This window comes from Calonectris borealis, chromosome 21 (genome assembly GCF_964195595.1).
Source record: "Calonectris borealis chromosome 21, bCalBor7.hap1.2, whole genome shotgun sequence".
NCBI lineage: Eukaryota > Metazoa > Chordata > Aves > Procellariiformes > Procellariidae > Calonectris > Calonectris borealis.
In genome coordinates, this window is record NC_134332.1 from 4545639 (window position 1) to 4561553 (window position 15915).

Here is a 15915-nt window from a genome sequence, read left to right on the forward strand (position 1 = left end):
GAGGAGCAATGTGAGCAGATGCACCTTCCTCCTCTCCCCGCTGTGTGACGGTATGGTTTGATCTGTGACTCACCGTAAAGGGACCCAAAAATTGTACATTGCGTGTTGGAGGGGGAAGGTGGAGGATTTGTTTAAAAAATACTACTTTTTAAATTTTTTTTTTCTCCCCTTTGCGTCTCTTAAAATAGAGTTTCATCCCTAATTTTGGCTGGGATCCTATAATCCTACACACTGTAGCATTTTCTCTCAGGAAGGTCTCCCCGGCTGCAGTATGTTCTAAAAGGAGCTCAGTGATTATCTGGCTTTATGCTGCACAGCTGCAGCCAGCCATCACCCACCCGGGCCGGCCCCGGCGCCGGGCTCTGCAGGTTGCATCCCTGGGCTGGTTCACGCTCTCGGCCACACGCAGGAACCTGCTTCACATCCCTGTGGGAAGGATTAGGGAGAAGGAGGGGAAAAAAGAGCCCTTTTGGGAAGGAAATGCCCGCAAAATCCTAAGAGTAACTCCGAGAAGCATCTGTCGAGTCCCGATGCTGCAGATGCAGCAGAGACCTCATGCAGCCCCAGCCGCTGGCTGCTCCCCTGGGAAGAACAGCCCAGGGAGCTCTGCCCCTTTCAGCTTCTCTCTTTTTTTATCCCTTTTTGTTGGTTTGTTGGTTCCGCCCCCCCCAACCTTCTTTTTTTATTATTGTTTAGCAGCACAGAGCGTTTGAGTCACTAAGAGAGAGCACGTTGCCTCCGCCGTGCCTGCAAAAGGGGTTGGAAATCCTTATAGGCACAAGCAACCCTTGTGGGGAGAGTCTAGAAAACCTTGGGACGTTACGTGGTCTCGCATCACACCCACGCAGGAAATCTGCATTTCAATCTTCCATCCCCAAGGACAGAGACTGTTTCCCCCCTTTTTTTCTTTTTTTTTTCTAATAATCCCTTTTCAAGGCAGAGCTGCACTTCGGGAACAGGCAAGGAGAAGTGTGACAGACGGGTGGGAGTTCCGCTTGCAGCAGTAAAAAGCGGTAGAGGAATGGGAGAGGGGAGCAAGCCTGGATGGAGGTGGGATTGGTGGGGAGGAAGGGGCAGGCGGGGAATGGAGGTTTCCTTGTCAGCTGGGAGCCGCTATGCTGGGGAAAAGACCAGAGGAAGGAGAAGAGGAGGGGAGGCGGGATGAGCACACATGCAAAAGGTGCCACTGATGTCTCCAGCGTCTGTAGTTAAATCAGATCCCTGCTGCCTGCCTCAGTTTCCCTTACTGTCTGCTGCAGGCGAGCATGTGCGTCTTACCCACAATGTGCTTGAAAGTGGGACCAAAGAGCAAAGGAGCAGCCACGCTGGAGCTGCTTCCTTACAGCAGGGCAATGCTGGGTGGAAAAAAGGGCAAAAGCTTGATTTTGCTTTGCTCTTGCCTGGAGAACGTTCGTGCGCGTGCCGCAGCAGCGTCAGAGGGCACCGGCTGGGCAAGGGCTGTCGGTGATGGTGAGCAGAGGGTGCGCGGGCTCAGCTCTGCCCTCCAGCACGGGGGCAGCTCCCAGGCAGGAGCCCGTGGCTGGAGGCAGAGGGGATCATGCTGCTGCAGGAAGGATGGGTGTTGGGAGCCGAGCACTCGTTTGCTGGCTGCCCGGCCGAGCTGGTGCGGAGCGTGTGGTCTCTGCAACCTCTGCGCCTTGCCAGGCAGCCGCTGGAGGTGTTGATGGTGCTCGGCTGGGCTCGGCAGGGACTCGTCCCGCGGCAGGGCTCTGCGCCTGGCCCATCTCATGTAGCCTGTGGTGCTCCGCAGGTGCGTGGAGGAATACAAGCTGGCCCCCGATGGGAAGTCCTGCCTGATGCTGTCCGACATCTGCGAGGGCCCCAAGTGCCTGAAGTCGGATGCAAAGTTCAACGACACCCTCTTTGGGGAGATGCTTCACGGCTATAACAACAGGAGCCAGCACGTCAACCAAGGGCAGGTGTTCCAGATGACTTTCAGGTATGGCCTGGTTCTGCTCCTAGTTTTGGGAACATCGGGATGGTGAGATGGGACCAAGGTCCGTTGGTGCAGAGGCAGCATCTCTGACGCATCCACTAGGATACCTGGGGAAGGGAGCAAGAGGGCGACAAGCATCTGTGGTTTTCCTACTTGCTCATCCTTCCCACAGGCAGCAGCATAGGACCCTCCTGGGCCAGAGTGATTCTTGTCAGATGGATGTTTAATCGCCTTCGATGGGCTTTTCTGGGTGGTGTTGCCTCATCTCTTTCTGAACACTGATGTCTTTCGTCTCCGCGATACCCTGCGACAGCGAGTTCCGCCGTTAATTGCGTGTAGCGTGAAAAGCATTTCTTTTGGGATGTTATCAATGGCGAGCTGGTTTTATTCAGTGCCCCCAGCTATAGCACCGGGAGGAGCTGTGGACATAGCATAATAAGAAATAACGTAAATAAGCTGAAGGTAAATACCCACGAGAGTGCGCGTAGCAGATAGCAGGGGGTGTTTGCAAGCTGCATCCCAGGTGCCAAGGGTCGGATGCGGTGGGGAGAGCAGGGTTTGAACAGCCCAGGTCTTCGCCTTTCAGTGCTCACGGAGGAGAGCTTGCTGATAGTTGCTGAATTCGGGGCTGCAAGATGAGCTGATTTATTCATTTTTCTTGAGTTCTCCTGAATGCGGCCACATTTTGATGGCGTGTAAACCAAGGTGGGCCTATGAGTTTCAAAGCAGCAGTACTGATCACGGTCAGGAGAGGATCCAGCCCACATCCCACCCAAAAACAACTCTTCCTTGCCCAGCATCTGCCAGTGCACTGGGGGGTTTTTTTCACGTTAAGGCACCGAGATCTCATTGTTGCCTCCAATTTAGGTGGAGTTGTGGGTGCTCATCACTGCTGGCCACGGTGTTTTTCTGGGTGCTTTTTCCCCAGCTGAGTGCAAAGCCTTCCTAGCTGCGAATTCACGCTGAACTCTGGCCTTTCGCTCTCTTGATGGCAGATGAATTACGAGCTCCACCAGCACAAAGGCGCTCAGAACGCCGCAGCCAGCAGAGTGCTTGGAGCCAGCAGAGCCGCAGCCTTTGCTGGAAGTGAGAATTGACAGTACACGAAGGCAATTTTCCCAGTGTGCTCCTCTTTGCTTTCTCTCCCTCCCACGTTACAAGTGTCAGTGGGTCCGTCAGAGCAGCGCCAAGGCTGCAGAGCTGAAATTTTCCGTGAGCTGATGGGTTGAGCAGGTCTGGGGGCTTCAAAAACTCCCCAAACCCATCGCTTGGAAATGCCAGACCTGGACGAGCTCCCCCCAAATGAGGTCCAGCCCCAGCTTGTGCCGTCAGTCTGTATGCACCAAACCTCCTTTTGCAGAGGCTTTAATTTCCTCTCCAGCTCGTCCGTCGCCTGCCCTTTGCTTGCACTGCAAAGCAGGAGGGTTGGAAAGCTTCCTTCCCTGCCTCAGCCAGGGCTGGGGCTTAAGGACTGCTTTGATGCTGCCGGGAAGCAAACACATCTCCCATCTTCAGGACTAAATTCTAGCTGGAAAGCGCGCAAGGTTGTCTGTGAGTCTGGTTTATCCTGGGAGATGTGGCTTTTCCAAGTCACGCTGTCCGGGAGCATCCCAGGGGTGGTGGGTTTGAGCAGTCCCAGGCTGGACCAGGAGCGGTTCCTGCCGGGGCTGCCCTCGCCCTCTGCTCGTGGGCTAAAACACCTGCGGTGTGGGATTGCATCTTCCAGGGGTCAGAGCCCAAGGAACTCCCTGGGGCTCACGGCTGACAGGTTTTCAGGTTAAAAAAGAAAGGGCTGTTAGTGATCCGTCCTCCTTCCCGTGGCTGGCACCGCTCCTGCCACGCTGCGTGGGTGATGGCCGGGTCTGCGCAGCGGGAGCCAGGTCCTCTGCACGACCTCGCCATCACAAACAGGGTTTTCAGTGCCCAGCATCGACTGCGGGGCTGGTCCCAGGTCTAACAGCTGCGAGGGGCAGGAGAAAGCGGGTCTGAAACAAGAGCAACCTGCAAAGCGTGCCGGCATGTTGCAGGCTGTAGCGCGCGATGCGCTGGCTCGGCAGAGCTCAGAGCCTGGCAGGAGGCAGCGTGCCTTGCTCCAGAAATGCTTTCGGCGGCCTGGAAGGTCAGCACGGCCGCCCTTTCCCATTTGAATGTAGCCTGGTGGCTCCAGAAGTGCCGGGCAGTGATGAGGAGGGCTCGCTTCCCCGCGCGCAGCGTCCTTCCCCGCGGCCAGGCTGCCCGGCGTGTCGGAGGGATACACCGCAGAAGCACCATTACATCATCTCCTAACAAGGGAAGAGAAGGAGGTTAATGGAGAAGAAATTATTAACTAAAAGATGTAATTTGCCTCTGATTTTCATAGATATTCAAGAACCTCTCTGAGCATTAAGACACCAGCTGTTAGAGAAGCCCTTAATTTGGTGCATTTGAAACATAGCAGGAAGCTGCCTAATACCAGGGATTAAAAGCCTGTTTCTGCGAAGTAGGAGCAAGAACCTGCTATCAGAACAAGGGGCTGAGTATTTTAGAGGGATTTATAACTGCTGGGATCCTTTAGCTATGCAGATGTGACAGTCCTTTGAATGGTGTCTGCTTCCCATGTCGCCGCATCTTCAGTGTCTTTAATAAATAGGATATTCTCAATCCGCCAGGCGTGTCAGCGTGGCGTTGGGAGGAAGCCTTTGTGCTGGGAAAAGCCGTCTCTCGCTCCCTGGCCTGGGCAACACCTATCAGTTACAGCGGTATTTCCACCCCGTTGGGGTTGGGGTGGTCTCTGTGCCACGCATCGGTCTGCAGCGCTGGTTAGAGCCTCTGCCCTTCTCTGATGGCTGCGTGGTCCTCCCGGCCGCGGCTTGGCGTGGCACCGGCATGGAGCTGGTGTAGCACCGATGGCTTTATTGTGTCCGGCCAGCTCGAAAGGATAGGGATGCGCAGCGGGTACCTTTAGGATGCAGAGTAAGGATGAACACGCAGCAGAGCAGGCTGGTAGTGGGAGAGCTGCACAGCTTGCAGGTCCCAGACCTGAGACCAACCTGCGGTTCCAGTCAGCGCTGGCTCGGATTTTGGTTTTCCCCTTTAACCCACATCATTTTATCCAAGGGAATCAGGCAGCACCCAAACACTTTGGTGGCATGCCTGAGGAGATGGTAACACCCAAGGGAGGGATGGAGGAAGGAAATACTGGCTGCTGTGACCAGGGATGGGCAGCAACCAGAACAGTTCATGCTCTGTGCTCCGTATACACACCAGCACTGGTGCAACACCTCGTTGGGTTGCACAGAGCCTGTCCCTGCTCGCACATCCCTCATGTTGGTGCCAAGGACCTTTTCCTCATCCATCAGTGACAGTGAAGCCACAACCCAGCAGCACGTGAGCACCACAGCATCCCTGCAGCTCAGCTCGAGCCATCATGAGTTAGGAGCTCTGTGGACAGCTTTTTCCATACTGAGGTAGCTTAATGACTGCTAATTATCGCTGTGGTGGTTGGGGTGCTCGACTGATCTGTTGGACAAGCCAGCGTCAAGGTTCCTGCTTGGAGAAGTGTGCCACGTCATTGCTGGTGCTGTTTAAATGCAAGCATTTAAATCAAAGCGCTCCTTCAGTGATGCTTCTGCTGTGCGGTCCCTCACCGGGCACTTTGGTGGGTGGCAGAGGAGGGGTCTTCGATCACACACCAGAAACCCCCCCGGCTCCTTCCACTGTTAAGCCAAAAGCACATTCAGAGCTGCCTTCTTCTGGGCATCCCTCTCTTTTTTTTAAAAAAAGGTTCTTCTCTTTGGCAAAATGCCGTGCGGTGTTAATAAATAGATGGGATTGGAGCTGATCTATTCCAGTCACACCTCTGGGTCTAGCCGGGAGGCTCAGCAGTGGATCCAGCTCGCTAAAGACTAGATTAGAGCGATTTTCCCCCCGTTGCCTCATGGTGGGGCAGAGCCCGAACTCCGCACCGTTCCCAAATCACTGGGGGATTATTTTCCAAATGGGTTGTTTGTTCGTTCCTTATCTGTTTTGTGCTGTCTCTTTGCCACAAGGGAATAGAGATTTTTGTTTTAAGAGCTGTTTGCAGTTTCAGACTGTTGCTTTTATGCCATTAATATGGAGAAAACCCAAATTACTACCTGTGGAGCCAGCTTCACTCGCTGGATTATTACTGCACGGCAAACGGGATGTCAGAGCAACGCGTGGTGGAGCGCTCCCCATCTGCCCTAACCAGGGTCTCTTCCCATCCCTGCCTCCGGCTCTGCCTCTCGTCCCGGCTCTTGCTCCAGCTTGGCATAGCCCCGAGACACGGGGAGCACCTCGCTCACCCGCACAGCCCCCATTTGATCCCCCCCAGCAGAGGTGCAACGAGTCCGGGGGGTTTCTGGCTGTTGGGGGCAGATAAGCAGCCAAAATGGTTCGATGGCTGGAGGGGAGAGAGGTTTTGTCAGTGCTCCTTCATTGCTTAGTGCAAAAAAATGGCTAAACACCGAGTGTTTTCCCCTCTCCGTACCTGGGGAGGACGGCTCCGGAGGATGCAGGGCTGCTGTGCCGTGCTGAGCACCTTCCTGCAAATGGGAAACACCCTTCCCTCTGCAAATCGGTCCCCGTAGGATGCTGTTCCTCGCATCCCCGCCTGTAAAACAGGGCAGCTACTACTTTACAGCTTTGGGGAAGGGAAAGAGTGAGTTGGAGGTGGTGCTGAGCGCCGGCCGGTGCTGCCGAGCACAGCACCAAGGTGGCTGGGGTGCCACGGGGAGGAATGGGCGTCCGCTCGCCCCGAGCGCTGCCAGCCCGGCAGCCGGCTCTGCCTCCACACAGCTACGTTAATGCTGTCAGGCAACGCGCCGGGTCGCTGAACCGATGCGGGGAATTGTCATAATATTGATGGGGAGTTTGGCAAGTTAATTTTAAATCTGTCACTCCTTCCCCTCACCGCTTCTCAGCCCTTAATAAACTGGTGCGGCGATGGCGGGGCGAGCTGACAGCTCGGTGCCATCCCTGCTGGGGAAACGTCCCCACCCCATCGCTCCCCCCTGCACCGGGGGAGGCCTCGTGCGAGCCCCTCAGCCACGGGTGCTGCCGGGGCCAGGATGGGTGCTTAGCTGGGTGCAGCATCGCAGCTGGGTGCGGGAGGCCGGCTGGGGGCTTTGCTGGTGCTGCCCGGCTTGGAGCTCGCGGGCCAGCCCCGGCGAGGACGTCCTGCCTCCCCTGCGGCATCACAAATGTAACGTCTGTAACTAGTTAAATTAATGCTATTGATTTTTTCATATTTTTTTCCCGTCTCTTTGAAACCTCCGAGCACAGAAGTTATAATTGTGCTGTTTATTATTCCTGTGCCGGCGAGCTCGGCGCCAACCGGTACCCCAACGCCTTGTTTACCTATTACCCTTCAGGCCAGGATAACGGATGGATCTCTTTTCCAGTGGCTGCCTTCCATTTCATTCCTCTTTTTATTATTTGTTGCTGCAATTCTATTACCTGTTCACAGCTCTGAAGCCTCAGCCATACTAGTTGGAAGCAATGATGTCTTTCCAAGCCAGGCTAATGCCTCAGGCCTTGGTCCTCAGTAGCAGGTAAGGGGGTCGTTAGCAGTTTAGCAGCTCTGTGGAGCTGTTGTGGGATGCGATGCTCTGCTCTCTGCCCCGTGCCCCGTACACGCCGTACGGAAGCAGTGCCCGCTCCCAGCCGGGGATGCTGCCTGCGGAGCAGAGATGTCCCGGTACCCGCTTGTGGCCGTGCCTCATGCAATGGCTTTGCAGCCCTCAAAGGGCCCCCGTCTGAGCTGTTTTTCCTCAATCCCCCAAGGGCCCCCCAAAAACTGAGCTATTTTTCCTCAATCCCATTTCTTCCACCTCTCAACCTAGCGTCAGGGACATCCTGGCTGCTTCATTGAGTCCATCCAGCCCTTTTCAGAGCCCACAACAGGTTGCACATAGACGCACACTGTGTATTTTGAGCATATCCTCACTGGCCAGGCTAAGTTGAGATTTTATCAATCCAGTGTATAAATGACTAATGCAATTAGCACAGCACCCCGTCAGTTAGGTTACTATTGCATCCTGCTTGCATCAGCCCTGCTCCGTTTCAAAGTTAGCATCCCGCCGAGAAGGAGAACAGATTGTGTGGCTTTGAGCTGGTATTTCCGACAGTCTGCAGCCACATGCTTTTGCACTGGATTGGTAGCGGTTTTTTATTCTTGTAGCAAAACAAAAGCAAGTCTAGTGCCAGCGATATCGTAAAGACAGCGCAGGTTTCCAGGGCAGAAGAGATGTTTTTTAAAATATACTGATTGAGATGTTAATAATAGAGGTATTTTAAGTGCTAGAGGTTTTCAGACTCGTTCTGTGCCTGGTGCGGGTAGGATTTAAGGAGCAGGCCAGCACATCCTCGGCGAGCGTGGGCACGGCCGTCACAGCCGCCTCCTGCTCTTGCTGCTCCATCCCTGCTCCGCATGCGCCCCTGAGCTGCTCCGTTTCATTCCAGTCTGTGCAGGCAGCGCGATAACCTCGCACGGGGTCGGTCTCTGCTGTTTGGCCGTTGCCCATGAGAACCCCGTCGGTCCCAGCGTGTGCCTGAGCCCTGGGGAGGAGGAGGCATGGGAGGGTGGAAGCTGCCGGCACAGCCAGAGCCCAAAACCAATCGCACATCTGTGACTTGGGGCTTGGGCTTCTTCCCCAGCCCCTCCTGAGCCCCAGGGGTGTGTGAAGACGTGCCAGCACAAAAAAACAGGTGGGTGTTAAAAAATGCAACCAAACACTCCACCTTTATCATGAGGCTGAGGAAAAGCCAAGCAGCTTTCACCTCGGTCCATGCCCTGAAAGCAGGCTTTGCAGCCGTGCAAACCGGTGAGTTGATGTTTCAAAGGTTGAGCTCAGGCCCCGGCGATGGGCAGTGAGGGGGCAGAGCCGGCGCGGTGCCCTGGGAGATGTGGGTACCATGGGTACGTACCCCAAACCCGCTCTCGTAGACACGGGCGCAGTCTAGAGCGGAGACACTGCTGTTGGAGACGGTACCAGCACCCACCAAAGCTGAGGGAGTGTCACCCCCAGGCTTTCGCGGGGCTTGGGGACCAGCCGGCAGTGGCAGAGCTTTCCTCTCCCCCAGCAGCAGAGCTGCTGCCCCCGCAGTGAGGGATGCCGGGGAGCTGCTCCCCCACCCCGTGCCCCTGCTCCCCACTCCCCCCGGCCCTGGCAGTGCGTTTGTGTCTGCGCAGATGTTTGTATTCTCTGCAGCTGATGAAAATATTCATTATCTTGTTAGCTGCTGCGGCGGAGGAAGTTCAGATTTGCATTTCCACAGCTAATCACGCAGCGCAAACAGAGCCTGTCACCCAGCAGTGCTAATTGGGCAGAGCAGGGCTGCGCCCAGGCAGGGAGCCCTCCCTCCTGCCCTTCCCACCGCCAGCGCTGCCGTGCCAGCGGGGACGGCAGGGGAGAAGGGCTGAGGCCGCGTGGGTGCACCGTGGAGGCGAGGAGGATGATGGGGTTTCTGGGAGCGGGAGGTGGAGGAAGGGCAGCGGGGCTTGGGCTGCGTGTGTTAGCTGGGTTGGTCAACAGGTGAGGAGGAGTGCTCGTCCCTGGGCGGGATGGGAGCAGGCGGTGGGATCCCAGTCCGGGAATGCTGCTGGGCAAGGCGCGTGTGTGTGCGTATGGGAAGGTCGTGGCTCCTAGCCCTGGGGCTGGGAGCTTCTCGTGAGATGGGAGGTGAAGGGTCTGGGGGAATGCTCGTCCCCTGGGGAGCTGGTCTGGGGCACGGGCTCCTCCTGCAAGGAGCCTGCCCTGCTGTCATCAGCCTGTGGTCCTTGGGGGACACCCACGTCCCCCCACGCAGCTGTCAGGGGGTCAGTGGGGTCTTCAGGGTCCACCCTTGTGAAAAGCTGATGGTGACACCCTTGTCTCGATCCTGAGCATGGGGAAAGGATAAAGGTTTGACAGAGGGGACACGGACCCGCACAGGAGAGGAGGGACCGGCAGCTGCAGAACAAGAGTGGGGCTCTGCTCCCCTCCTGGGTTTGGCAGAGGCGTGGTGATTCGTGTGCCATCCCCTCCTTGTCACCACTCCCTTCATGGTGCCTGGCACTGCCAAGCCTGCCTTCGCTTTTCCGAGCTCCCAGGGCACCCGGGAAGGTTCCTCCTTCCCCCGTGCTGTGGGGAACGGTCCGCGGGATGGACTCACTGACCTGCTAGCCTCTCCCATCTCTGACTTTTATGATACTAATTATAGCTGGTGTTATTGCATAGTTAATCTGCATTATTAAAAGATGCGGCGGGGATTGGTTTTATAATAATAACAGCTCAGATTTATAGAGTACCTTTCATCCCAGGGGGTCCTTACTGGCTTTATAGCCTTGCAGTGGTGTACAGGCTTGCAGAGAGGAATTGCTTCTCCTTCTTTCCTCATCTGATGTGGGGTGCAGCCGCTCCGGGGGCACGGGAGCTCTGCACCCACTCGGGACACATGAAAATAAGGATTATGTTCAGCTGAAAAGAAAGAAGAGAGTGAGGTGGGAGGGTTTGAGGCAGTAAATTGTAATCACCCGACTTTAAGCTGTGATAGCAGGGTGTTTCCATCATGCTATGGGCACTTATTTGGTGGTCACCATTAGCACAGGCCATGGGTTTGTGCTGCGTGCACCGCGGACACCGACCCAGCGGCACCTCCGGGGACAAGGCTGACACTTACCAGCCCGTCACTGCTCTTCCTCGCTAGTGCCAGTGCTGGTTGACGGAGATTCCCCATCCAAGGACTAAATCGGCTTGACATTGAGTTAGCAATGCGAATCCTTGCTCCGGGCAATGCAGTCATGAGCAGGCACCAGCATGGGGGTATCTGAGCGCTCTGCAGCTATGCCAGCTGTCGAGCCGTACCTGCTTCCGAGTTAGCAGCAGGGCTTGGATGCAATCCTCGGTGCAGCAGAAAATCTTGTCTTGCTCTGTCCCATCCCAAGTGATGTCTCCAGAGATGGAGGGTTTGCCCTTCTGCGTGTTGCAGTGTAACTCGTGACTGCGTAAACCTGAAGGCAAGTGCTAGGTTTGGGCTTGGGCCCCATCAGTTGAACCCATTGTCCACCAAAGGAGGTGGACAAGCTGTGCTGGGAGCCCGCCCATCCCCTGCCACATCCTACGCATAGGGCACGTGGGATAACCCAGGAGATCTAAATCTTCCACCGCACCCGGTTCCTGTGCAATGTGACCTGGTTTGGATGCTGGAGCCGTGGCTCAGTGCAGAGGAATGCAGGAGCAGGCGGTGGGGACCGACCCAGCGTCACTCACCCTCCTCCCCGTCCCCCAGCGACGCTCCCTCGCTGTCGTGCTCTCACCCTGCCCAGATTGCAGCCGGGTGAGGAGGAGTCGCCCGTGGGCTGTTGCCTTCAATAACAATTTTCTTGAGATGAAAGCTCGGGGTGTTTGTGCCAGTTCATTTCTCCCCCAGCGTGGGCCGAAGGAGCCTGGTGCATGCAGAGCCGCCTGCGTGCCTGCGCCCCGGCTTTCCGGGGGACGGTGCCACCCGCCAGCTGTGCCCCTACCCGCAGGCAGCAGGCGAACATCTGGAAGGTGTGACGGCACTGCCACTTGTCATCAAGCAGCTGTGCTGCCCGGGTGCGACGGCCCGCAGAGCTGGGAGGAGGGAAGCAAAGTGGAAGGTGCTCCAAGGCACCTCGCTGAGCCCCGGAGCAGGGCTTGGCTCTCAGCACCCGCCTTTCCCCGGGAGGATGGCAAGGAGTGAGATCGCTGCAGGTGCCATCGCCCTGCCCCGGCTCGCCGCGTGCATCGTTTCCTGGCTTCCGTAATTAACTTCACACACAGAAACGCGTCTTTGCAGATGCGGTCGCAAATCCCAGCTAATTCACCATATGCTCTGGCTGCCTGACAGCGCCAGGGAGCTGCTGCTTACGGATGCGTCCTCGAGCACTGCCCTGCCCGGGCGCTGCCTTCACCTTCCCTGCCTGTCCCCCGGGGGACGCCGGGCTCTGCTCACTGCAGAGCGGCTGCGATGGTCCGTGCCGGCGGGTTTGCTGCTGGGCAGAGCCGCGGGCTGGCCAAGCGTCCTGCCTGGGCACCTTGGGCGGGCACCGGGTTCCGCTGGGGTCACCCCGGGCTCGGTCGATCCTGGCACAGGGACGCAGGCGCAGCTGGAGCCCTTACTGGCGCACGGCATGCCTTGCGCAGAGGGGAAGCGGGAGCATTAACTGCGTTGAAATGACTTTGTCGGAGTGCCAGCATATGAAATGTGTGGTGATATTGCAGCCCTGCCACTGCCTGTGGCTGTTTTTCCTCTGCTTCTAATGACTAATAGAGAGAAGACAAAACAATTTCTATTAGTTTCTCCCACGCCGCAGTGGGTTTCTTATTTTCCAAACCTCATTAGAGTTTGTAATGCCATGGTGGTAGTCAAGAGCAGTCCGAATCACCCTGGGGGGAAAGAAGAACTGAAGAGATATGATGTGCAGCCCAGTATTAACACTGCTCCTGGCTCATTTCCAGGGTCCCTCCTGATTCCTTTCCAAACTCTTATGCCTTATCTCCATCTTAAAGGTTAACGATGAAGCTTAGGAGAGGAAAAAAAAAATTGCTTAAGATCCCAAATTGTTAAAAGAGAATGGATGTGTGTGCTGAGCAGAGAGCTGGGTCTGCATTTACATTGGAAAGGCAAATATTATTTAAAAGGCAGTGCTTGCGCTTCCTGGGGCGTTGCGGCTGGGGCGTGGGTTTCCCTGGAAGAGCTGCTGGTGCGAGGGGCTGCTGGTGTGCGGAGAGCCCGATGGCTTCAGGTCGCCTTGCCCAAATCCCATAGGAACTGGAGGCAAGTCAGGCACCAGCCTTGTGCCGGTTCCTTGGGAAGTCCCAGCGTGTGGTCCTGGCTCCTCTGAAGTCAGTGGGAGTTTTGTTATTTGTTGCCTCGTTACAAATGATGCTAATGAAAGCGCCGGGCATGGAGCTGCTTGAGCAACACTCGGGAGATGATTGCAAACAGCACCCAAACAACCCCTGCAAGAGGACCTGCAGCCTTGGCTCAGCTCGCTGCCGAAATAATCATTCAGAGGAGGCGTCCAGCCTGGCTCTGGGTTGCTCAGGCTTAGAAAAAACAACCCCGTAGAGAAACCGTCCCCAGATCGTCTCACAGTGGCTACAGCCCGGTGGGCAGAAGCTTCATCCTTCCAGGATGTCTGTCTGTCTTCACGGCACTTCCCCATGCAAATCGTTAAAAAGCTGAAAGTTGCTGGGCTTATGGAAGCTGACAAGGTCAGACCCTTCGGCTGTCAGCGATGGCGAAGCTAATGGAGGGAGACACCTTGAAGAGCAAATACGTGGAGCGAGACACGGATCCTCCTGGCAGACACTAAGCAGCGCCAGCCCTTTGCAAACGGGCGGATTTTGCATCATCCACATCAGCTATTGGGCATTTCCCAGACTTTCCAGTCAAGGAGGGATGGCACATGGCTCAGACGTGTCCTCCTGGCCCTACTGCCAGGTTGCAGGCTCAGGACAAAGCTGCTGAGGCCAAAACCCATCTGGCTGTGGGCAGTGGTGGACCCACTGCCTATCTTGCTGGCGAGATCAGTCAAATGCTTAACGCAGAGCCATGCAGGGAGAGAGGTCTTGGCTACTTGCTTGTTTGCTTTGCCCCTGCAGAAGGAGGAGAGAGGAGTAGGGAGGTGTGTGTGGAAGGGCTTGTTCTGGGTGATGATGCACCTAGGTGATGTGATGGACCTGGGTGATCTGATGGACCTAGGCGATGTGATGGACCTGGGTGATGTGATGGACCTGGGTAATGTGATGGACCTGGGTGATGTGATGCACCTAGGTGATGTGATGGACCTGGGTGATGTGATGGACCTGGGTGATGTGATGGACTTGGGTGATGTGATGGACCTAGGTGATGTGATGGACCTGGGTGATGTGATGGACCTGGGTGATGTGATGGACCTCGGTGATGTGATGGACCTGGGTGATGTGATGGACCTGGGTGATGTGACTCGAGCAGGGTAATAATAAGGAGACAGCAACTTAAAGATGGAAAGTGCTGGATCAGACATACGCTGGGTTGTATTTCATCGGCTTCCTTGCTGCTTGTCGTTGATGTGAGCAGTCCATCAAACAAGGAGGTCTCCAGCAGTAAATGCAAAGAGCTTGGAGTCTTCTCCGTCAGGGGGAAGGGACTGTCGGTGGACTCTGGTATTTTGGGCTCTGGTCCTGATGCAGCTAGATGTTACCCAGGTTCGAGTGTTAATGATGGCAGCTTCTGCACCAAGTCGTGTCTCCTAGCTCACATGCGTTCGCCTCCCGAGGGATTTGCTCTCTGCAGGTGTGGGCTTCCAGGAGCAAGTTGTGCCAGAGTTACAGGCAAACAAGAGATGGGTTGTCACTCTCTTCCCTTTTGCCAGCTGGGGATGTGTCGGCTTTTCATCCTCACCCTCTCACTCTAAAGTGGGGATTTTTGACTTTTCTTAAAACTTCTTGCAGAAAATCACCTATAAGCTTAGGTTAAGCATGGGAAATTTCAATCCCAAAGGGAATAATCCATATATTTGCAAATTTGTTTAAGGGCTGAAAACTAGAGCTTTGCACGGGATTCCTCTTGCAGCCCGGACTCCGTAATTAAGGCATAAATCCAGCTTTGCGTGCCTGCGCGCTGCCTGCTGCACAGGCGCCCGGCGTTGCTGTGGGAACCGTAACTTTCCAAATTTGTTTTTACTCGGCACTCCGTTTCAGCCTGTTCCCAACAGGCACTCCGGAGGAAGAAAGATCCACAGCCTACCGCAGGATTTCACCCACAGGAGACACGCTTTACTGGAATAAATAAATAGCTGTATAATGGGGAGCGGGGTGAGGAGGATAATAAAAGATGATAAATGGGCACTGAAGATGTCACCGGGACCCAGCATCTTGAGAGCCAGCAACTGGGAGAGGCCGGGGAGCCTCTTGGGGTCCCTCTGCATGGCCACGGGCACTCCACCTGAGCTGCATTGCTTTTGCTGGCCAGAGCCACGTGCCGGTGGTGGACCTCTTCCAGCAGCATGTCCCCCCGCCGGCTGCCTGCTCGTGGGCTTGCCAGGGTGTGGGAGGGAGATCTCTGCTCCTATCGCTTGCGGCTTCTCCATCCCCTGTGTCTTTCCTATAGAAATGCCTTCAGGAGAGGATGCACTTTTTCTCCGTGGGTGATGTTCACCATCAGTGCCACGGTGGTGGGCACTGCTGGCTGGGTTTCCCTGAGTGCTCGGTGGTGCCACCGGGGCTGTGCGGACCGGAGGAGGGCTTTAGTGTTTGGGGGATGTTTGGAGATGATTTGTAGGAAAGTCAGGTTGGAACAGTCCAGCGCTGGCAGAGCACGATGGGCATGGGCACGCGACTCCCGGGGCTGCTGCTGACCCAGGCTCGGGCATGAGTAGTGCGGAGAACCAAGTTATTGGTTCAACAGCTGAACTAGAACACCAGCAGCGGCATGCTTTGGCTTACCGTGAAATGAGTTTGATGTTCTGGTGCGCTAACGGAGAAGGAGAAAGCAGCGGCAGTCTCCGTTGAGACTTGCCTTTAGCTACTGGGGAGGTGCAGGACCCCCCGGCAGGCACGGAGGTGGTGGCAGTGCGGTGGTGGCGACTATTTGTATTCCTCAATCTATTTTGTACTTAAAAGAAACAACAACCAAAAAAATCTCCACTCAGGTTCTGCAGTAGGTTCAAGCGGAGTTAACAAATAGCTTTGGATCAACTGAATTCCTGTTTTACGGTGAATAAACTATTCACCGGGAAGGGATCCCCCCCCTGCCTCTGCTGGCTCCCGGGGAGCAGCGCTGCTCCCACCACTCGCATCCTTCTGTCTGGCTGTCACTGCTGTCCCAGGTCTTAAAGTCCCATGTCCAGATGTCATTTGCTGGCTGTCACCATCATCGTGCCATGGCTGGGGTCCCTGCACGGCACCACGCACCCGGTGGCACAGGCACTAGTGGGGTTTGCAGCTCCTGCTCCCAGCCGCGGTCCC

The 15915-nt window shown here is 55.8% G+C and overlaps 1 protein-coding gene across 1 annotated transcript in view; it reads left to right on the top strand.

Annotated features, from left to right (window-relative positions):
* Nucleotides 1-15915, top strand: part of ASTN2 (astrotactin 2) — a 361627-nt gene that overhangs the window by 207904 nt on the left and 137808 nt on the right. Inside the window, exon 13 of the mRNA XM_075170429.1 lies at nucleotides 1772-1960. Coding sequence (XP_075026530.1) covers nucleotides 1772-1960 — 189 coding nt within the window. The remainder of the gene's footprint in view (nucleotides 1-1771; nucleotides 1961-15915) is intronic.